This window comes from Pristiophorus japonicus, chromosome 13 (assembly GCF_044704955.1).
Source record: "Pristiophorus japonicus isolate sPriJap1 chromosome 13, sPriJap1.hap1, whole genome shotgun sequence".
Lineage (NCBI taxonomy): Eukaryota > Metazoa > Chordata > Chondrichthyes > Pristiophoridae > Pristiophorus > Pristiophorus japonicus.
Genome location: NC_091989.1, coordinates 157,992,981 through 158,016,347, shown reverse-complemented (window position 1 = coordinate 158,016,347; position 23,367 = coordinate 157,992,981). Strand labels below are relative to the sequence as shown.

Genomic DNA, 23,367 nt, shown 5'->3' with positions numbered 1-23,367 from the left:
TTCAAAAAGTACTTCATTGGCTGTAAAGCGCTTTGGGATGTCCAGTGGTCATGAAAGGCATGATATAAATGCAAGTCTTTCTTTTCAGTACTGATATCCTTGTGCTGCTAGTTCACTGATTTTCTTTAAAGGTACTGCTGTCAGGCCCAGTGCCTAAATGTACCATCTGGTGTAGTAATGAGCCATATGGATCAGGAAAGCCCAGGTTTCTTCTCCAGTGTGTGGTGAGTTTGCTCATTCCAGCTAAGGGCGATGGTAAGGTCCCCCCACTTTGGCAAGGATGCTAAGCTTGGGAGGAGGTAAATCAGGCAGGGTTCCCTGTACCTATTTGCTATGCCTTGTTATATGTGCACATGTCTGGACATTAGGTGAGGGCATTCAGTGTCCTCATGGTTTTAAAAAAAAAGCAGGGTGAGACTTGCTGTCTTAGACTTGTACATGGAGAATGATCCTTAGGTTAGCCTAAGTGAGGAAAATGTTTGGGGGCGACAGGGAAGAGTGCTAATGTCTGGCTTTATTGTCTTGCACAATTGACATTCACTTTCATCTTTTACAAAGTTGGCACAACATCACATCACTTCACATTTGTGTGATTGGTATTAGTGCTATTCTCTTTTTTTTAAACACATATTTTAATGTTCGGAATATGGGAATCTGAGATGCTAACAAGAAGGATCTTTATTTCTTGCAGTACCCCTAGAAGTTGTTGCAATGGGAACTGGATCAAAATGCATTGGACAGATAAAAATGAGCAACAATGGTATGTGTTTATGATGGTGAAACAGCGATTTGTAACAACATTTGAACATTATTCTTGTTTGTTACTTTGTAAAATGTGTGTCTCATTTACTAAGCTCTATTTGATACAGCACTGAAGTGTTTTAAATTTATTGTAGTATTGTACCTCCTGAAGTTAAATCAATGATAAGCTTATCCATACTCTTAGACTTCATATAAATCTGAAATTTACATGTGTTGAATGATGAGGAAATTGTGTTTTATTATTTTCATATGCTAATCAGGTCTAATTAAAACAATTATGCGCTCCTATTTTCATAGAGATGGTCAGGAACATAGGAAGATAAGAACAAGAGAAGGCCATTCAGCCCCTCAAGCCTGCTCCACCAGTCAATTAGATCATGGCTGATCTGTACCTCAACTCTAGTTACCCGCCTCAACTCCATATCCCTTGATACCCTTACCTGACAAAAATTGTCCCAGCATCCACAGTCTTTTGCCGGAGATAATTTCAGATTTCTGGTTGTTTCTCCCACCATCTTTTTCTTGTGTAAAAGGCTTGACGACTCTTTCCATAAGTAGACCAAATATCTTACGGGCTGAAACTTGTATCTTTATCTGGCATGTTTTGTTAACATAGCCCAGGTCTAACAATTAACTTTGGCTATGGTAAATTGCCCATCTAGATGCCCACCATGATCTCTTGTCTCCGTGGGTGGCAAGGAATAATAGACCACTGAATCACTTTATCCAGGCTCTGTAGTGTTCTGAATTTTATTTACAAACACAGAAAAAAGATATTCGAAACAGTGAAAAGAGTTCAGCTCCCATTTTAAACACCAGCAATTTTAAACTGTACAAATCAAAGACTCGGCTTTGTATTTGATCACAATTACTTTTTAGTGAAAAATGCATCTAAAACATGAAAAACTAAAACAGTGAAAAACCCAATTTTTCTTTGCCTTAGTTGACCCATACAACAACAGCATTCAGTTGCATAGTGCCTTTATTTGAGAAGACATTCCAAAGTTCTTCATGTAGGAGAGAATAGTAGTGAATTAGATGTGCTCGAATGCATTGTCAAAACTATTAATTTTGAGGACCCGTTTAAAGATGTCAGGTGTTTTGAAGACTGGAAGATTTGCCACTAAGTGAGAAATGCTAGGAGCAGGGATGCATAAGAGCATTTGTGGTGGGCCGGAGGAGGTTGTAGAAGTAGGGTAGGGTGATGCCATGTATGGATTTGTAAAAAAAAAGCTTTTAACTCGGTGCACTGTGAGACGCGGAGTCAGTAGATTCCAGCCAGCATACAGGTGATGGGTGAAGCGGGACTTGGTGTGGGCGGTAAAAGTTTGAACAAAGTCCTTGGAAAAGCTTCTGCTCTTCTCCATCTTTATGTGATATCAAAGATGTTCAGCCATGAACTCATTGAATGGTGGTGCAGGCTCGAAGGGCCGAATGGCCTACTCCTGCACCAATTTTCTATGTTTCTATGTTGAACAAAGTGGCAGGATATATTAGCAATTTGATCCACATTGCCAGGGTCACGCACATGCCAAGGCATGTTGGAATTTTAACTGGAGTGCAATTTTCTTGATGGGTTCATCCATTAAAGATAAGTTATGTTTTCTCTCTACCCCCCCCCCCCCCCCAAAGTCTGTAAACCAGTTTACATTAGCACTTAAACAGGAGTGACTAGGCAAAAATTCTTGACCTGTTCAGTTTAATCAAGCAATACATCAACAGAAGCTGGCTGCCTTCCCACAAAAAGAATGACTACAATTTGGACAGTTTTGTTTTTCTCCCTTGACATCAAGACAAAAGAGCTCTTAAAATGGGCTTGAAACCAGGCTTTAAATCACCTTATTCTGTCAGTGTAAAATCGTTATATAAGAAAGATATAGCATAGAACTGTTCTTGCTTGAGGCATGACTGAGCTCTGGCTGTTTCATAACCCTCATTTGTTTTGTTCCCTGTCCTCCCTAGTTGAAAGCTCCTGACCTCTGCTTGGCACCTCCCAATTTGGAAACAATGAAGTGCCCTAATTTTCCTGGTACCTGTGTACAACTTTAATAAGTCTTTAATATTTCATCCAAAAATAGTCTTTTTGTGAGGGTATGAATCTCCTTCCTTTTTTTTCTTTTTTGCTGATCTCTGGGCCATACTAGCAAGCCAAAGGATTAGCAAGCATCATGCTCTCTAGCTTCTGAGTGCAATGCTCTGAAGTGACTGAAAGGAAATGGGGGTGAGAGATTCTGTTTGAGTGTTCATATTCCACTGCGGAGAAATATCTGGGTTTTGCTCAACACTTCCTTTCACGGATGTAGTTGAGATCAACAAGTCAGTGGTGCATACGATCAAGATCCAAACCCACTTCCTATCAGAAATACTGAAAAGTTCAAGTCTCGAAAGAATGAAAGAAGACTTAGATGTTACATGCAAGCAGTATGTACATCTTTCTGTCTATAAATTATTAAGAATCTGTGTAGAGCACACATTCATGTCCAAAAACCTTACTTCCTATTGTCATGATTATTTTCTTGCACACCAACTGCAGTGCCACTGAGTACAGGTTGAACCTCTCTTATCTGGGACTCCCTTATCCAGCACCACCCCTCGTCCGGGACCATTCCCGGCCGCCGGGTGGCGCATATGCAGAACGTAACTCTCAAAATCTTACCAATATAATCTTTCTCCTCAATCGGCTGCCTCCTCCTCGTCGCCCTGCTGGAACTCCTGCAACCACAGTCCTCGGGCCGGCCGCTCCTCCACACAGCGCTCCCTCGGGGGTTCGGGCCGACTCTTCGGGGCCCGCCGACTGTTCTGAGGCCCGCCGACTGTTCCGGGGCCAACCGATTTGCTGGGGCTCGCTGGCTTGTCGACTGTCTCGGGGCCCGCCGGCTCTTCGGAGCCCACCAGCTCTTCTGGGACCCCTGCACACTGATTAGCTGGCTGACTGACTAACTGACAGTCGGTCCAACCAATCGGTGCACATACATACTTACCCCAGCAACAGAACTTAAAGGCGCAGTCCACCTAAATACGTGGCCTCCCCTCATCCGGCAAAATCCCTCGTTCAGGACAGGCCAGGTCCCGAGGGTGACGTATAAGGGAGGTTCAACCTGTATAGGAATTACACCAATCATTTTGTATTTCTGCATTGATATTAAACTACCAGTTCATTTCCCATGGCATTACCTGCAGGTTGAGTCATATTGGGCCGGGACCTGGTGATTTGTATTTAGATTCCTCAGCCTAAAAGATTCTGGTCTCATGAATGAGAAACTTGGTGGTGAGGAAGTGTGTGTCAGTGACATATACTGAAGACAGTGAGGTCATTAAGCACCTTCTCAAAGACATTTCCACCACTTGTTTCTGGTTGTACAATGTACTCTTCCTGAATTTCCATGGGTTAAAGCCTACATTCTCAGTGGCAGTGCTATTGGGGTCTATGCCACTGTCTGTTTACCTCTCTTTCTTCCTCTTCCACTCTGCCAACCATTTCATAGCACAATCCGCCTTACTCTCTAAAAGAGCTCCTCTCTTTCCTGCCCCTCAAAAGGGTTTCTCTTTTTACTTCCCGATCCGCTTCCCCAAGAGCCCAGGGCAGGTGCAGCAGTCTAGAGCAGACTCTTGTCACTGGAATGGCAAGGAGTGGGCCGAGGCTGGGAGTGGTAAAACTGGGGATTGGAAAAGAAGGGGGCTCCCTGTGCCAGGAGGGGAGCACTGGCACTGGTATTTCATGTGCGTGTAGCACTTGGAGATTGGGAGTACCAGGAGCTAGTGGCAGGTGATGCTCTGATATTGAAATAGAAGGTGGAGCAGGAGGCATGAATTGTCAGGCTACAGAGAAAGTTGGTGTCTGATGGATACAGCATTTTGGATCTAATTGTATCTGCTAAGCACATTTTTAACTCCAACCATTCAGAAGAGAGTGACCAATTGACTCGGACTTGGTGATAATGTGATGTCCAAATGTTAATCAGTTTTACATTTTTTTAATATAAAAAAAATATTGATTTGTGCTGCATTGTTCCTCCCACATCAAATGTCATATTTTCTCCAAATATTTTCTAGGTGATATAGTTAATGACAGCCACGCTGAGGTGACTGCACGACGTGGGTTCCTGAGGTGAGAATTCTAACAACAGAATGTGCATAAAGTAAACAAAGCTCGTACTGAGTTCTTTGTTAGTTATCCTATTTATAGTTTTATTAAACTAGGAAAATGAATTTACCTGTTACATTTGCTGGGGAATCATCATCATAGGCAGTCCCCCAAAATCGAGGAAGACTTGCTTCCACTCTAAAAGTGAGTTCTCAGGTGACTGAACAGTCCAATATAGGAATTGCAGTCTCTGTCACAGGTTGGACAGACAGTTGTTGGAGGGAAGGGTGGGTGGGGAGTCTGGTTTGCCGCTCGCTCCTTCCGCTGCCTGTGCTTGCTTTCTGCATGCTCTCGGCGACGAGACTCAAGGCGCTCAGCGCCCTCCCGGATGCTCTTCCTTCACTTAGGGCGGTCTTTGGCCAGGGACTCCCAGGTATCAGTGGGGATGTTGCACTTTATCAAGGAGGCTTTGAGAGTGTACTTGAAACGTTTCCACTACCCACCTGGAGCTCACTTGCCATGTAGGAGTTCCAAATAGAGCGCTTGCTTTGGGAGTCTTGTGTCGAGTATGCTAACAATGTGGCCCGCCCAACGGAGCTGGTTGAGTGTAGTCAGTGCTCCGATGCTGGGGATGTTGACCTGATCGAGAACACTAACATTATTGCGTCTGTCCTCCCAGGGGATTTGCAGGATCTTGCGGAGACATCGTTGGTGGCATTTCTCCAACAATTTTGAAGTGTCTACTGTATATGGTCCATGTCTCCGAGTCATACAGGAGGGCGGGTATCACGGCAGCCCTGTAGACCATAAGCTTGGTGCCAGATTTGAGGGCTTGATCTTCGAACACTCTCTTCCTCAAGTGGCCGAAGGCTGCGCTGGCGCACTGGAGGCGGTGTTGAAACTCGTCGTCGATATCTGCCCTTGCTGATAATAGACTCCCGAGGTATGGAAAGTGGTCCACGTTGTCCAGGGCCGTGCCGTGGATCTTGATGACTGGGGGGCAGTGCTGTGTGGCGGGGTCAGGTTGGTGGAGGACCTTTGTCTTATGGATGCTTAGCGTAAGGCCCATGCTTTCGTATGCCTCGGTGAAGATGTTGGTGATGACTTGGAGTTCAGCCTCTGAATGTGCGCAGACGTCTAGAGGGAATATCTTTTATTCAGATTGCTTCCTGCCTTAAAAATAACATTACCTTTAACTTGTTCTTAAAAGTGCTAAATCTTTACCTGCATGGATGCCTGTCAGATTAGGTAGTATCCATACTGGTAGTCTGCTTTGATGGAAAGGCATTGCGAGTGGATCTGTTGAATGCACTAGGTTTCATCTAGGACAGTACTGAGGCAGTGTTGTATTGTCAGAGGTACTGTTCTTTGGACCCAACATTAAGCCAAAGTCCCGGTATTAAGATGAGTGTTATAAATCTCATGATATTATTTAAACAGCAGGGCATTCTTCCAATGTTTTAATGAGTATTCTTCCCTGAACCAATGCTTCCAAAAAATAACAAATTAACTGGGTCGTTCATCTTATTGTGTGTGGGATCTTACTGTGCATAAAATGTCTGTCTTGTTTGCCTAGATAACAATAACTGCACTTAAAACTAATGAATTGTACCTGAAGAGCTTGTAAATTTTTTAAAGAGGTATGGCAAAGTGAGAGACAAATGCTTATTTGTCTGACTATCATGACACTGGACAGTCCAAAAAGCCAATCTGGAGCCACTTAGTCTGGGAAACTGCTACTGGCATATATGGGGGTCAGGTGGCACAAGGTTCATCTCTTGGGCCACTCTGTGGTTTAAACTTCTATTGCATTCAGTGGAGGCTTACCTGGATGACTTTATGGAACTTCCCAACAATCTAGATGTGTTTACAAGTTTCAGTGATGGTAAATGCTGAAGATTGCATTGTACATTTTCAGTTTGGAATTTCATCTATTGAGGGGTGTGATTGTCTGAGGTCTGTTTTGTTTTGAATTATATGTTGGTGGTATTATACATTTTCTTTTACTTTGTCTACAATTATGTAATTAAAGGATAATAGTCAAATGATTTTTCTGACCTGGCTGGTGTTAAAATGAAAGCTGTCTTCTGTCCTTCAATCAGCAGCTGAGGATCAGGTTGTTGGTAAGAAAGCAAGACATAATAGCCATCCATTTCCACTTGTACAGGTCTTGCCATGACACAACCATCATCATCATCATCATCATCATCATAGGCAGTCCCTCGAAATCGAGGAAGACTTGCTTCCACTCTAACAGTGGCTGTACAGTCCAATGTGGGAATTAAGTCTCTAACAGGTGGGGCATACAGTGGTTGAAGGAAAGGGTGCGTGGGGAGCCTGGTTTGCCGCACGCTCCTTCTGTCTGCGCTTGGTTTCTGCATGCCCTTGGTGACGAGACTCGAGGTACTCGGCGCCCTCTCGGATGCTCTTCCTCCACTTCAGGCAATCTTGGGCCAGGGATTCCCAGATGCCAGTGGGGGTGTTACATTTTATCAAGGAGGCTTTGAGGGTATACTTGAAGTGATTCCTCTGCCCACCTGGGGCTCACTTACCGTGTAGGAGTTTCGAGTAGAGCACTTGCTTTGGGAGTGTTCCCAATGTGGCCCGCCCAACGGAGCCTCAAAGCGCTGGAGAAATACCACCAGCGCTGCCTCCGCAAGATCCTGCAAATCCGCTGGGAGGATAGTCGCACCAACGTCAGTGTTCCCCCTCAGGCCAACATCCCCAGCGTCGAAGCACTGACCACAGTCGACAACCATCAGTGACTGAGAGGTAAAGCAGGTGACCTATTCTCAGGTCTCCCCTCATGCAGCTCTATAGCCAAGCATTAGACTTCACATGAGACCAGTCTGGCAGTTCCTCTTCAAAATTTATTCCCTCTTTGCCTACAATCTTCCATTCAGCATGGCATCAAGGCTGAGATTATGCAGTTAGCAGAGGGACAAAATTACTCTTGCATCTTTCCAGTCCCTGGTACTGTGTGTTGCTGGTGCAGTACACCATGCCACTGTGTCATCCCTTTGTTTACTGAAATCTACTGAAGGCAAGAAATTAAAAGACTTGAAATTCTGAAAGTAAAGGCTAAGAAGAGCACTACATTCATCTGGTTGAAAACATTGGTATTAGCCACATACTGATACCTAATGTCAACTATGCATAAAAAACAAGTCAAATGAGCATGTTAGTTATTATAAATTTCCATTTCTTTCTCTGTATTACAGGTATTTATATTATCAACTGAAACAGGCATTGAAAAATAAAAATAGCATCTTCATTGCAGTCAAACAAAAGGCAAAATGGAGACTAAAGCCAGGCATCTCCTTTGTGTTATTTATGAGCCACACTCCATGTGAGTAAACTAATTAATATCACAACTTTTGATTATTTGAATTTCTAACATGGCAAAAATTTTAAAGCAGTCTCAGGAATACAAATTGGAAATTTGCAAGAAATCTGCTTCGCAACAGAACTCGCTTAACTGTGCTGTGGTTGTGGGTTCATCCCACTTGTATTCTGTGATTCACAGTCATCCAAATATCTGTTTGGTTTTGAACTGGGTCAAGTTTGCTACTGAGTATGTAGTGTTGCAGGAGTTGAGATTCCATTCAGTTTCATCCCACAAAAGCTGTTAACCTGCTGACAGATTATTGGGATACTGTTGGCGTTTTGTAAAGCTAGATGCAGTAGGCTAATGGTTCTTACCTTGGTTCAAACAGAATGTGTGGATGTGGATGTCAACAAAAGAGTTCGGATGAGCCTTATGGAGGCAGTCTGATCGTTCAAGTAGTCAGATCCTTGAGTCCCAACTAGAAGGTCATGAGTTTGGGTTCCAAACTTGCATTTGTCTATTGAGTGATTTTTGCTGATTTTCCAAAAGACAGTTAGATGGGGTGCCACAAAAAATAAAATACTCAACTGCCAGACATCAAAAAAGGCACACTTTTAGAAATATCTGTGATGTAGATCAGGGTATGTCACCTTGTGGTGCTCATGCTGTACACTTTATCCCTGACAATCTACTAGGAAGGCGTGTAGTTGGCCTTGTGTGATTCTTAGTAGTCTATCAGGGACCATAGACATAGCTGGAACATAGTTTCATGACCATACCATGATGAAGTAATTGCTGAATAGTTGAAACCATAGCTCTCGGTCAAAATTTGTTTCGCAGTAATTCTTAGGCCTGAACCCTGAGCCATTGGATTATTTCAACTAAATGAAGTGGTAGATATCCACCCTTGCCCCATAATATAATTCACAAAGTTGATACAGTTCCTCACCAGTTACATTGTTTGTCAGGCAGTTCAGAAGTTTATTGAAGGTCATTATCATATTTGTATTTACATTCCACCATGAATCAATCTGTGTCTGTTTAAGCCCAGGATTTATCTCATTGTTAACAATTACCCGTTCTGAACTAGAATCCCACTAATGGCTCAGTTACCAGTAACTGCTGCAGAGATTAAAGATTAAAGAAATCATGTCCCTCCTGCATTTCCTGCATTTTACTAGCTCCCGATTCTTCAGGCAGTAATTTGGGAACATTGGAAAACTCTTGGTTTAAATCCCAGACACACCATCTATTGATATCAATTGGAATTGGACTGGCAGTAGAAAATTGGAATCTAGACAGACCTTTTTTTCCCTTCTCTGTTCCTGTTCTCTCTTCGTCTGTCCAATGCTTATAGCAGGCTAATCGCTTTAACACCAGCACGCCTGCTATAAGCAGTGGGGACTGCATTATATTTCACAAGATAGTTGAGGACGGCCATTTGATCTATTCTAGCTTATACATCCAGAATGAACCTAGCGTCTTTCACCTGTATTATCTTAGCATCCGCCTGTTTCTTAAATGAACCCAGAAATTTTGCCTTCACTGCTTCATCTGGAAGTTACATTGGATTTGTTTTATACTTGAAAACAGGAGAAAAACAATTTTTCCATTCCTCAGTATGCGTATTCAATAATTTAGCTCAATAATATTAACCGCATCAATTAAAACTGGGAAACTATTAGCAAATGTGATCTTGGATATCAACTATACGTCTGGTATGTAATTAGTGATTTACAGATGCAATAGTCAATGTTTTATTTTGTAGTAATTCTATCAGATTTGTTCTGAGGTTCCTGAGCTCTGAGTATTTATTTCTGTGAGGTTGTGAAGGGTAATGACAATCAAGAGCTTTTAAGTGATTTGAATAGAAACCATTATCTGTTGCTTTTGCAGGTGGTGATGCGTCCATTATACCAATGGCAGAAAATGAGAACAAACTTTGTCCAAAGATGAGAGCAGAGGAGGGTGGTGAGCAGAGAGATATCATTGTTCAAGATAATAAAAGTGTTGAAGATGTGCAATTATTAAATAATGAAGAGCACATACAGGACAAAAAACGGAAATGTGATAAAAGTGCCACAGAGGTACCTGAAAAAAGAGTAAAGAGGGTTGATGGAAGAGGAGACTTTGTGCCTGGAAGTAGCAGTGTTGCTGAAAGGAACTCCAATCTTGAGTCTGAAAAAGGAAGTATTGATGTCACGATCGATGATAATCACATTTATGCAACAGAAATGATGCATATTAGCAGCCACAATACTGCTGTATCTCATAATGCAGTTGCACTAGATGCAGATGAACCCAGGCAGATGCAAATCAAAGTTTCAGACGTACACCGAACTGGAGCTAAATGTGTACCAGGTGGCTTTCAAGATTCCCATAAGCCTGGAATTTACTACCACTGTGTGGAATCATTGAGGGTGAAGCCAGGGAGAGGTGACAGGACATTATCGATGTCCTGTAGTGATAAACTTGCTCGTTGGAACATTCTTGGCTGTCAAGGAGCACTTCTCATGCATTTCTTTGAGGAGCCTGTGTATTTCTCTTCCATTGTAGTGGGAAAGTGTCCATACAGTGAGAAAGTCATGAAGAGAGCTCTAGTGGATAGGTAACAATAATAAGTTACTTCTGTAAAGAACATACAAATTATTCTGGCCAGTCTGAAGAAGTGGTACTATAGTCTACTCCAAATAATTCTAATTTGATTAATTAAAATGAGCTTATTGGATAATTCAAATTTATAAGCAAAAAAACTGACTGAATTATCTGGAGTAAAATACATTAAACCATTGCACATACAGCACTTGGCTCCAAATTTAGCTGTATTCAGTCAGATGTGATGAATTGTATTTCTTTTTAGCAGGGTTTATATGTTGAATATTTCTTTCTCTGCTCCTGCTTGCTAAATTCAGTGTACTTTTTGTTACAAATCACAGTGGAGTCTATGACTTATTTGGCTGTCATCCCAGCCAAGTAGGATTGCATCATGGCTGAAACAAGAAATACAATCAATCATTAAAAACTGGAGTGTAAAGATTACTATCAAGACGAACTAAATTGTGGGTCTGGGGGATTAGGAGACTACTTTCACTTTTGCTGCCTTGTTTCAAATCTAGACCAAATAGATGGAATGAAAGTCTTCTTTCTCTCAGTTTGGTAAAGATCCAGAACCGAGCTAGTTTGGCTGTCTCAATTCTTTCCCAGTGGATATGAGTCAACAACACATAACTGCCCTCAATCTTTTGGTGCATTTGAGTTTAATTTGGCAGCCTGAAGAAGCCACAAGATTACTGGCAATGAGAAATTGTGTTTTTGTAGCCTACAGATCCATGGCTACGGTACTATAACTGATGGCCTCTTGATATCTAATCCATACTCCACCTTCACTGGAGTGCAGCAGCTTTGCCTCCCATTTTATTCACCTTTCTTGTATTGATACATTCGAAGATACTGGCCAACTTTGCATCAAAAGATTTAAAAGAAATGTTTCCCTAATCGGCTGCTGTTGGTATACTGCATACATGTAATTGCAAGAATCTCAGGAAAAAGCTGGGACTGCTGTGAAACAGCATTGTGGAGCAGGGGTGCAATGCTGATTTAGTACTCCTCCCCTTCAATATGTGGAATGGTAAAATGTCATAAGCCAGTTAGAAAAGTGGAAAGTTGCAGAAGTGGGCAATTGGGCTGGTTTCTGTTTAGTGATGGCTCCTCCCAAAATATTAGCAGGTACAAATATTAATCAGGATAAGGTTATTGGTTATGTCTGCCAAATGAGACCATAAAGAATGATTTCCATGCTGTGCAGGAAGGGAATCTCTTTGCCTTATATCACTCTGCTGTTTTGGTTCCACATGCTGCTGCCTGAAATAAATGCTTGCAGGGCATCAAACAGAAGACTTGGAATCAAAGTTAATATATAAAAAAACACAGGGAAGAACTATGTGGGTAAACTTGTATCTACTTTTAGTTAATCTGTAGTTACTCCACTTGAATTAACTGACACACAAATATAAGCACTCTGGCTCCTAGTTTCTGTCTTTATTTAATCCTAAAAATCAAAAATTGGCTTCAGTATTTCGTTAGATATACAATTATACCATTAGCATCGTTTTTTTAAGCTCTCCACCATCTGTAATCCATTGCGCATTACTGAGATGCTGTGGTTGTGCTTCCTGTTTGCACTTTCTATATCATCTGGTTTGTAGCAGTTGACATGGTCAGACCATTGGTAATAGAAGCATTTGAATTATTTGAGGGGAAAAAGGAAAGAGACAGTTTTGTAACCATTGAAATGAATAGAGCTGTATTTTGATTTTACAGCGAGATGCACAAAAACTTCACACTTTTACAGAATCAGTTTCAGACTTGTTAAAGTGTAGGACTTCACGTGATTTTTGTGATCATTTCTTTTTATCTTGGTAAAATAATGTATTAGTAAAATGTCATTTAGACTATAAATTAAAAAGTAGATAAAACTCGGAATTTTCCTCAAGCTTGAAGAGGAATGTAATTCACCCACACTTTTTGGTATTTGTGAATGATGTAACCTTTCTCATGTATTGAAGTTTAAAAATATAAAGCTAGAAATCAGTTACACTCAATATAGTGAAGTAATCTGTTACAAGTTAAAATAGATAGCCAGATAATGTTCTTCAGAGATTCTCTGTTATATTTTCTCTGCAATATTTTTGAATTTTTTTTGAGGATTAACGGAATAAGGATTAAAATGTAATCTTTACCTGGAAATTACAAAACAAGAATTTTATTTTAATATATTTTCATCTTCAGAGAGAGAGGTAGGTGACATCTTTACAGATTGGTGTTAATGACATAACTAGAATAATATGGGGTGTGGGACAATGTTCTCTCTAATTTTTAATTTAGGTGCATGGTCCCTTTAACTGGCTGCGCAGTCCATTCAAATTTTCACGCATGTTCGTTTTTTTCAGTGTAAGAGCCGGTGAGTGGATTGTGCGGAACTTTCAGACCGCTGTTGTGGGACAATATTCAGTGTTCACTTACTCCTTGAATGACCTTTGACTGCCATGACTTTGTTGTTGCACGATCGCCTCAGTTCAAGCCCCACCCCAGAGACTTAAGCACATAACCTAGGCTGACACTTCAGTGTAGTACTGAGGGAGTGCTGTACTGTTAGAGGTGCTGTCTTTCAGATGAGACATTAAACCAAGGGTCCATCTGCCCTCTATGTTGAATGTAAAAGGCCCTATGGTACTATTCGCACAGCAGGGATGTGATCCCGCTGACCTGGCCAACATTTATCCCTCAATCAAGATCACCACAACAGAATATCTGGTCATTTATCGCAATGCTGTTTGTGGAATCTTGCTGTGCGTAAATTGTCTACCATGTTTCCCTCGGTTACAACAATAACTACGCTTCAAAAAATAATGAATTGGTTGTGAAGTGCTTTGGGACATCCTGAGGTTATGTAAGGAGCTATCTAAATGCAACTCTGTTCATTGTCAGTGTAGAAAAAGGTGCTATTTCCCCTAAATTCTTGTATGTTTCTTTCCTGGTCTGTATGAATGATGCCAGTTGCACTAGGACAAAATTCTGCTGATGTTCTCGTGCATGGCTTTGGTGAAGTATTTAGCCAGCTAACAGCAGGTCTGAAACTGAAGTGTGCAAACCATTAAGCATTCGAAAGCTGCAACAGGGCTATGTTATGTTTCATCAGCCTGCCAATTAATGACTTAATCACTGCTTTACTTGTGTGTCTTGAATCTGGGTTGGAAACTGGGAATCTGTCTGCACCAGACTTTTTTTTGTAGTGTGTGGAACTGCTAGTTTTGGTTATCATTAGATTTACAAAATTACCACCACCCTCCAAAAAAAAGTTTTCTAATTATAGAGCTAAAGTTTTTTATTTTATCATGAAGAGTAAACTTAAATCTTACGACATGTAACAATCCTAGGTAGATTAAAATCTCATTCTGTTGGAAGAAAAACTTCTTTATTATTCAATAAAATGTAAGCAAAAAAATTTGTGAAAACTGAGTTGCATGCGCTCCACAAGGTGTTGCCACATATTTAAATAAAAGCTGTTTGAGGATGAAATCGTCTGAACTCTGATAGTGACACATCAAAGATCCTAAATCCAAAGAAAACATTCTCAGTTGCTGCTTGTTTTCCCTTGTGTTCCAACAGATGTCGCCACATTACCTCACTCCCAAAAGAATTTAGAGTTCAAGATGTAATGCTGCTACAGTCGCAGTTGGAGTTTGTGCACAGTCGCCATTCAGCACAAAGCAGCCACGATCCCAGCAACGGGAGACTTGTACCTTGTGCAGCAGGTACTGAGTACAACTTAAAAAAAAACATTTTTATAAATATTATTCAGAATCTCAATCCTGGTATTTGTCTTTGAAACATTAACCTTTTAAAGACTGCAGCATTTTTGCAATGCATTTGGCATCCGACCCGACCGGACCCGAACTCCCTCCCGCCCCCCCGACCCGACCCGCGCTCCCGACCCTGACCCGCGCTCCCGACCACGGACACCGGACCCGACCCGACCCAACGCCACCTACCTGTAAATCTGGTGCTGGGGACGGGCCCTGCCCGAAGTTTTGGGCCCGGCCGGGCCCGGCCCGTTCTCATTTCCCCCCCCCCACCTTCTCCCCCCCCCCCCCCTCTCCTTCCTCCCCCCCCCCCTCTCCTTCCTCCCCCCCCCCTCTCCTTCCTCCCCCCCCCCTCTCCTTCCTCCCCCCCCTCTCCTTCCTCCCCCCCCCTCTCCTTCCTCCCCCCCCCCCTCTCCTTCCTCCCCCCCCCCTCTCCTTCCTCCCCCCCCCCCTCTCCTTCCTCCCCCCCCTCTCCTTCCTCCCCCCCCCACTCTCCTTCCTCCCCCCCCCGTCTCCTTCCTCCCCCCCCCCGTCTCCTTCCTCCCCCCCCCCGTCTCCTTCCTCCCCCCCCCCGTCTCCTTCCTCCCCCCCCCCGTCTCCTTCCTCCCCCCCCCCGTCTCCTTCCTCCCCCCCCCCGTCTCCTTCCTCCCCCCCCCCGTCTCCTTCCTCCCCCCCCCCCCGTCTCCTTCCTCCCCCCCCCCCCGTCTCCTTCCTCCCCCCCCCCCGTCTCCTTCCTCCCCCCCCCCCGTCTCCTTCCTCCCCCCCCCCCGTCTCCTTCCTCCCCCCCCCCCCGTCTCCTTCCTCCCCCCCCCGTCTCCTTCCTCCCCCCCCCGTCTCCTTCCTCCCCCCCCCCCGTCTCCTTCCTCCCCCCCCCCCCGTCTCCTTCCTCCCCCCCCCCCCCGTCTCCTTCCTCCCCCCCCCCCCGTCTCCTTCCTCCCCCCCCCCCGTCACCTTCCTCCCCCCCCCCCCGTCACCTTCCTCCCCCCCCCCCCCGTCTCCTTCCTCCCCCCCCCCGTCTCCTTCCTCCCCCCCCCCCGTCTCCTTCCTCCCCCCCCCGTCTCCTTCCTCCCCCCCCCGTCTCCTTCCTCCCCCCCCCGTCTCCTTCCTCCCCCCCCGTCTCCTTCCTCCCCCCCCGTCTCCTTCCTCCCCCCCCCGTCTCCTTCCTCCCCCCCCCGTCTCCTTCCTCCCCCCCCCGTCTCCTTCCTCCCCCCCCCGTCTCCTTCCTCCCCCCCCCGTCTCCTTCCTCCCCCCCCGTCTCCTTCCTCCCCCCCCGTCTCCTTCCTCCCCCCCCCGTCTCCTTCCTCCCCCCCCCCGTCTCCTTCCTCCCCCCCCCGTCTCCTTCCTCCCCCCCCCGTCTCCTTCCTCCCCCCCCCGTCTCCTTCCTCCCCCCCCCGTCTCCTTCCTCCCCCCCCCGTCTCCTTCCTCCCCCCCCCGTCTCCTTCCTCCCCCCCCCGTCTCCTTCCTCCCCCCCCCGTCTCCTTCCTCCCCCCCCCCGTCTCCTTCCTCCCCCCCCCGTCTCCTTCCTCCCCCCCCGTCTCCTTCCTCCCCCCCCCCCGTCTCCTTCCTCCCCCCCCGTCTCCTTCCTCCCCCCCCCCGTCTCCTTCCTCCCCCCCCCGTCTCCTTCCTCTCCCCCCCCCGTCTCCTTCCTCCCCCCCCCGTCTCCTTCCTCCCCCCCCCCCGTCTCCTTCCTCCCCCCCCCCGTCTCCTTCCTCCCCCCCCCGTCTCCTTCCTCCCCCCCCCGTCTCCTTCCTCCCCCCCCCGTCTCCTTCCTCCCCCCCCCCGTCTCCTTCCTCCCCCCCCCGTCTCCTTCCTCTCCCCCCCCCGTCTCCTTCCTCCCCCCCCCCGTCTCCTTCCTCCCCCCCCCCGTCTCCTTCCTCCCCCCCCGTCTCCTTCCTCCCCCCCCCGTCTCCTTCCTCCCCCCCCCCGTCTCCTTCCCCCCCCCCGTCTCCTTCCTCCCCCCCCCCCGTCTCCTTCCTTCCCCCCCCCCCCCCGTCTCCTTCCTTCCCCCCCCCCCCCCGTCTCCTTCCTTCCCCCCCCCCCCCCGTCACCTTCCTCCCCCCCCCCCCCCCATCTCCTTCCTCCCCCCCCCCCCCCCCCCCGTCTCCTTCCTCCCCCCCCCGTCTCCTTCCTCCCCCCCCCGTCTCCTTCCTCCCCCCCCCGTCTCCTTCCTCCCCCCCCCGTCTCCTTCCTCCCCCCCCCGTCTCCTTCCTCCCCCCCCCGTCTCCTTCCTCCCCCCCCGTCTCCTTCCTCCCCCCCCGTCTCCTTCCTCCCCCCCCCCCCCGTCTCCTTCCTCCCCCCCCCCCCGTCTCCTTCCTCCCCCCCCCCGTCTCCTTCCTCCCCCCCCCCGTCTCCTTCCTCCCCCCCCCCGTCTCCTTCCTCCCCCCCCCCGTCTCCTTCCTCCCCCCCCCCGTCTCCTTCCTCCCCCCCCCCGTCTCCTTCCTCCCCCCCCCCGTCTCCTTCCTCCCCCCCCCCGTCTCCTTCCTCCCCCCCCCCCCGTCTCCTTCCTCCCCCCCCCCCCGTCTCCTTCCTCCCCCCCCCCCCGTCTCCTTCCTCCCCCCCCCCCCGTCTCCTTCCTCCCCCCCCCCCCCGTCTCCTTCCTCCCCCCCCCCCGTCTCCTTCCTCCCCCCCCCCCGTCTCCTTCCTCCCCCCCCCCCCGTCTCCTTCCTCTCCCCCCCCCCGTCTCCTTCCTCTCCCCCCCCCCCGTCTCCTTCCTCCCCCCCCCCCCCGTCTCCTTCCTCCCCCCCCCCCCCCGTCTCCTTCCTCCCCCCCCCCCCCCCGTCTCCTTCCTCCCCCCCCCGTCCGTCTCCTTCCTCCCCCCCCGTCCGTCTCCTTCCTTCCCCCCCCGTCTCCTTCCTTCCCCCCCCGTCTCCTTCCTTCCCCCCCCCCGTCTCCTTCTCCTCCCCCCCCCCCTTCCCCTTCTCCTCCCCCCCCCCTCCCCTTCTCCTTCCTCCCTCCTCTCCCCCTCTACCCCCCTCCCCTCGCTGTCAGAAACACAGACACTGACAGACAGAGAATGAGAGACACACACAGACAGACAGATAGAGACACTGACAGAGACACACTGGGGTTGGGGGGGGTATCCCAGCACGCTCTTGGAGGGGTCCAGGTGCTGCAGTCGGTAAGTAGAAAATGTTTTATTTATTGATTTAAAAAAAAAATAATTCTTATTAAGTTTTTTTGATTGATTTATTGGTTGATTTATTGATGTTTTTATCATTTATTATTGATGATGGCTCTTTATTTGTAAAACTGAAGTGTTTAATGTTTGTAAACTTCCCTTTAAACCCCCCCCCCCCCCCCAATTCCCTACGCCTGATTTGTAACCTACACCTGATTTTCTAAAGTGTAGACAAGGTTTTTTCGAGCATACAAAAATCTTCACTTACTCCGTTCTAAGTTAGTTTGGAGTAAGTTTTCACTGCCGAAACTTTGATAACAGGTGTAAGTGGCCGGACATGCCCCCTTTTGGAAAAAAAAATTCTGTTCCAAAGTGAAACTGTTCTAACTAACTAGAACTGGAGCAAACTAAATGCCGAGAATTTGAATTTCTAAGATACTCCGTTCTACACCAGTTGCTCCAAAAAATCAGGAGCAACTGAGGCCGAAACTTGGGCCCAATATTTCTAATCTAGAAGAATATCCTATTATGAATATTGAAGGCTGGTTGGTCGCAAAAGACCAGCTGTCGCTAAGTGAAATCTATGTCTCTCTCATGATACCTACCACATTTTTCCACACTCGCACCATTCAGAAGCTGAATTGACCGATTTTCATATGTCAACATGTCCTACTTTTAAAAAAAAATTCCCGATGGGTTGCCTTACCTCTTCGATTTCCCTACCTGACATAATGCAATGACCATGATCCCTAATGCTATTATCTGGGCTATCATGAAACCCATCTGAAATAATCTAACCCATGGGTGTAACTTCACACCATTCATGACTTCCAGACTTTCCACTTCACATCGCCCATCTTTTGCCCATCTATCACCCAAAATGGACCTCAATCTCCCATTTTGAGGAAAAAGTGGAAACTAGGCCAGAAATATTGCCGGAAAACTAGGCCCCCAAGTTTCAGCTAACTTCGCCGAACTGATCGCCGAGCTGATTGCCCACACAAGGCCCATCCCTACTTTCGGCACAAGGCCGGGCTGATGTAAGGCCGAAAACATCGCTGAGAAATAGTTGCTTTTTCCAGGCCTTACAGAAGGGAATGGGCACTACAGGCGCCATTTTGAAGAACGGAGGAAGGGGGAGACAGCCAAAAAGACATGTTAGATGGTTGTGAGTGATTTATGGGTCCTGCATTAATAGATCTGCTCAGATTTTCAAATATTCTTAATAGTATTACAGTGGATTAGGCATTTTTTTATGGAATACATAGAGTTTAATAGATTCACGTTCTTAAGTTCATTTATAGCAATTGAAAATAATTATTGATAGTGATGGGGCCTATGCTTTCTGCGCCATTACTCGTAACTGCTCACAAGCTGGTTTCTGAAAGGATCAATCGAAGACATGGCAGAGAAATCCGAAGACAGAGACAGAGGAGGCAAGAGTACAGTCAACGAAGGTACAAAGAAACGCAATCTTACCTCAAATTGACAGAAAACGCGTGTCTAAGGAGGCTACGCTTTTGGAAGGAGGTCATCGATGAGATCTGCCAGCTCATCAAGGAGGATCTTCAGCCTTCCAGCACCATCAGAACTGCACGGTCCGTTGAGGTTAAGTTTACTGCTGCCCTAGCCTTCAACGCTTCGGGATCTTTTCAGGCTTCAGCTGGCGATATTTCTCAGCACGCCACACACTGCTGTATTCGGCAGGTGACTGAAGCCCTTTACACTCGCAAGATGGATTTTATAAGCTTCCCTATGACCAGGGAGGCACCGACCGAGAGGGCTTTGGGTTTCTACAGAATAGCAGACTTCCCCAAGGTGCAGGGAGCAATAGACTGCACGCACATTGCCCTGAAAGCTCCCTTAAAGAACGCAGAGGTGTTTCATAACCGAAAGGGGTTCCACTCCCTAAATGTGCAGCTTGTTGTCGACCACAAACAAATAATCATGACAGTAAATGCTACATTTCCTGGAAACATCCATGATGCGTACATCCTACATGAGAGTGCTATCCCTGACCTGTTTGTCAATCAGCCAGAAGGTCACGGTTGGATGCTGGGGGATAAGGGATATGGCCTTGCCAGTTGGCTGATGACCCCTCTGCATAATGCCGTCACTGAAGCAGAGAAGCGTTACAATAAAAGCCACATAGCAACACGCAACATCGTCTGAAAGACAATTGGGGTCCTAAAGCAGCGCTTCAGATGCCTGGACCATTCTGGTGGCAGCCTACAGTACCACCCTGACCAAGTCACTGAGTTTATTGTGTTGTATTGCATGCTGCTAAACCTAGCTATAAGGAGAGGACAACTAATGCCAGATGGAGCTGCAGGTCCACCTACAGAAGGAGAGTAGACGGGAGAGCCAGCCGGCGAGGAGGAAGAGGAAGCTGATTTCAGAATTTTTTTTTATCAGCACCCCCCCCCCCCCCCCCCATCCCCCACCCCCCCCACCCCAAACAACCATGAACAAATGAACAAACTTGTAAAAACATTAACAATTAATTTTAAAAACAAACCCCCCACCCTACCCTCCAGGTCCTTTCCCACCCCATGTTTTTACACCACCCGCCCGTTTGTGTCGGTCTGTGGAGACCAAAACGTGTTATGCAGCGTGCAACGACAAGACTTCCTGCCATGGTGGAGGTGACGGAGTGGAAGCCAAAGCCTGAGGCTCCTCTTCCGTGTCAGGAAGAACTGTGTCCTCTGTACGCACTTGAGTGCTAGGGGTTGCACTCTGAGCCGACGCGACATCTTGGGGTGCAGCGCCATGTCCAGCCAGCAACACATGCTGAAGGGCATTGGTTGCGGCGGTCTGCTCCAGAATCGCCTCCAAGGTCTCCCGTGCTAACTCATGGAGAAATTCATGGAGAACTGGCTCCAGTTTGTGGAGAACCCATCGAACCCCTGGATAAGGTTGCGACCTATCGCGACCGTCTCTCTGCACAGGGAGATCAAGCACTCCGTCTTCCCGTCCGAGGTAGGCGATTGCTCACCTCGCTGACCCGACCTCCATGGGGTCGGCGGGTGAAAAATGTCACGTCTTGGCGCCACCAGCTGCACACCGCTTGGTCCCGGTGCCTCATCACTCTCAATGGAGATGACCGCAGGTTCACCCCCCACCCTCCCACATCCAAGGTCTCATCGTGCTGGAGCTCCAGCACCCCCTCATCCTCCCAATCGTGCTCAACCTCCTGTTCCTGTTCCTCGACATCGTGTGTATCTGGCTCCGGTTCATCTTCCTCTTCCTCTTTTTCTTCTTCTTGTACATGGGAATGGCTTGGTGACGTTCCTGGCGCAGACTCCAGCAGTACCAGTGTATCAGGTTTACCTTAAAAACACAGATGATGACATTTTTACTTATCTCATTAAAACATAAAGATGAACATTACCAAGAGACGTTAAATATCAACTATCCCAGAAAGCTGTAACTGTTGCAATCCCTGCTTTATATGCCATATACACTGACATTATGCCTTAGTACATCATAACTGTGATGCATCCTTAGTACATCATAAGTACATAAGCACATTACAAGTATAGCATTTTGCATTTTAATTGCAGGACATACTTAAGTTTTTAGTACTGTTTAGAATACAGTGCAACAAATTACACATTACTCTCGAGACACATGGCTGGGTTCAGCCAGACCACGGTGGTGACCGCACGGCTTTCGAGCCCAACCATTGCGAGTGCACGCTTCTCGATGAAGATCAGGGGCTGCATCTGTGCAATGCCCCCCCCCCCCCCCCCCCCCGTCCGGCTTTATTGATGGACATCTTCTGCAAACGACGAAAGAGCATGGCATGGCATAAGCTACTGGACTCAGTAGTATCTTGACGTATCAACAGTTTAAAATGTTATATGCTGCTGGTTCACGTAGCACATTTACGAATGACAAACAATTTAGGTCAAGGGTTGTTATTTAATACAATCGAATGTCCAGGTTGAATTAAATGCAGGTCACTCATTGCTCTAAAAAAATATATCTTTTAAATTATTATTTGCAATTTACTGTTAACATAGTTTAACTAGAAAATTAAAGAATTACTTGCAATGCAGGAGATTCATTGCTCAGCTAAAAATTTGCATGCATCATTAAAATATAAAATATAAGCAGTAAAACATAAAATGCAACTTACTTTCGCTGCAGCCACCAAACTATTCCAGCGTTTACAGCACTGGTCCGATCCCCTACATTCGTTCGAAGCCAAGGACACCACCGCAGCAATCTCAGCCCAGATTTTACGATATATGCGGGGTGGCGGCTTGCCGTGTCCACCCCATTTCAAATCGTCCCAGCGTGATTCCACTGCATTCACTCGGGCCTCATTGGCCTCATCACTGAAGGGCTTAGCCCTTTTCCTCTCAGCATCAGTCATTTCCAACATATTCAGCAATTAAACACTAAACTTTAAACTTGCAACTATAAACTTTAAATTTGCAACTATTTATAACACCAATAACGAAAAATAAAAACTAAACAATCAACAAGAAAATCAAACAAAAATATCAATAAACTCTCCTACACTGTAAACTATCTTCTCTCAAAAGTTCTGCACTGTTGTCTCTCCACTACGCACTCTCTTTCTCTCTCGTCCCTCCCTCTGCCTTCTGCGCCTGTGTGGATGACCCCTGACGACCTTAAACGTGGGAAAGACAGCCGGAAAAAAAATCCCACACATGCGCAGAATAGCGTTGCTAGGGAAGCTTTTTTCTTTGATTTCTGTTTTCAGTGGGTGATCGTGAGAGCGCCGAAAAATCACATCGCCCATTCCACATCGCCGGGCTAAGGCCGAGTGGAAAATCGCAAAAAAAAAATGGGCCTTGTACCAGCGATCAGCAAGGCTGAGACGTCCCACATCGCTGGAATTGGGCCTTGACCATCTCGTGGAAAGTCTAGCCCCTGGTTTCTTAATTGCCTATTCTATTTGTTTATTATTTTGCAGCATATGCGAGGTTCTTGTTCTGTAGATTATGGATTTCAAACTGAGGTCTAGAGGGCGTATATAATGTCCATTGTGTGAGGTTGTTTGAACCGTCTTATTCTTCAAAACTTCCTCACTTGGAGGTGGGTCATATTATGATGGTGTGCCAGCACCAATGTTTTATAATCGATTTGGATTTGTCCCAGCTGGAATAAAAGCAGCACTGGTGGTCTCACAGTATCTTTCCTTGCCTTTGTAGGCTACATTAGTCCGTCCTTCTTCCCAGAGTCTCTGACTCAACTTACAGTTGGATGATTCCTCATCAATTATAAACCCGCAGGCTGGAGTGGTACATTTTCGTACCACATCACACCTACAAACTCAAATGGTCCTGTTTAGGGTGCAGCACTCTATGTCCGGTGCTATCTGAGTTCTGGCATTCTTTGTCAAATGGTTTGCGTATTCTTCATATTGTTTGTGTATCAGACCTATTCCAGAGTCTTTACTCACTTCAGTCGACTACTATCCAGTACACTTCCCAAGGTTGATTCCCATTCTTTGCTGACAAGAGTGCCATTACCAGCAGTATGATTTCCTCATCCCTGCCCTCAGTTCAGAGGGCCAAAAATGCCATTCCTATCTGATGCACCATATTATAGTCGATGTTGTGGTTTCTTTGAACTATTTGCTCAGTTGCTCTTCATGAATAAACAAAGGGATTTGATTACTCTCTCATGTTGTCCAGTCCCTTCTGTACCACATTCATCACAAATGTCACAGAGGTTA

The 23,367-nt window shown here is 46.5% G+C and overlaps 1 protein-coding gene across 3 annotated transcripts in view; it reads left to right on the top strand.

The window, feature by feature from the left end:
- adat1 (adenosine deaminase tRNA specific 1) overlaps positions 1 to 23,367 on the top strand; it is a 79,785-nt gene that overhangs the window by 7,834 nt on the left and 48,584 nt on the right. For 2 of the 3 annotated variants that reach the window (XM_070898199.1, XM_070898201.1), the window contains exons 3-7: positions 692 to 760; positions 4,816 to 4,870; positions 8,068 to 8,195; positions 10,071 to 10,782; positions 14,343 to 14,488. In XM_070898199.1, the coding sequence (XP_070754300.1) occupies positions 692 to 760; positions 4,816 to 4,870; positions 8,068 to 8,195; positions 10,071 to 10,782; positions 14,343 to 14,488 (1,110 nt within the window). Of the gene's footprint in view, positions 1 to 691; positions 761 to 4,815; positions 4,871 to 8,067; positions 8,196 to 10,070; positions 10,783 to 14,342; positions 14,489 to 19,042; positions 20,038 to 23,367 lie in introns of those variants that run through there. The other variant, XM_070898200.1, reaches the window with a different exon arrangement.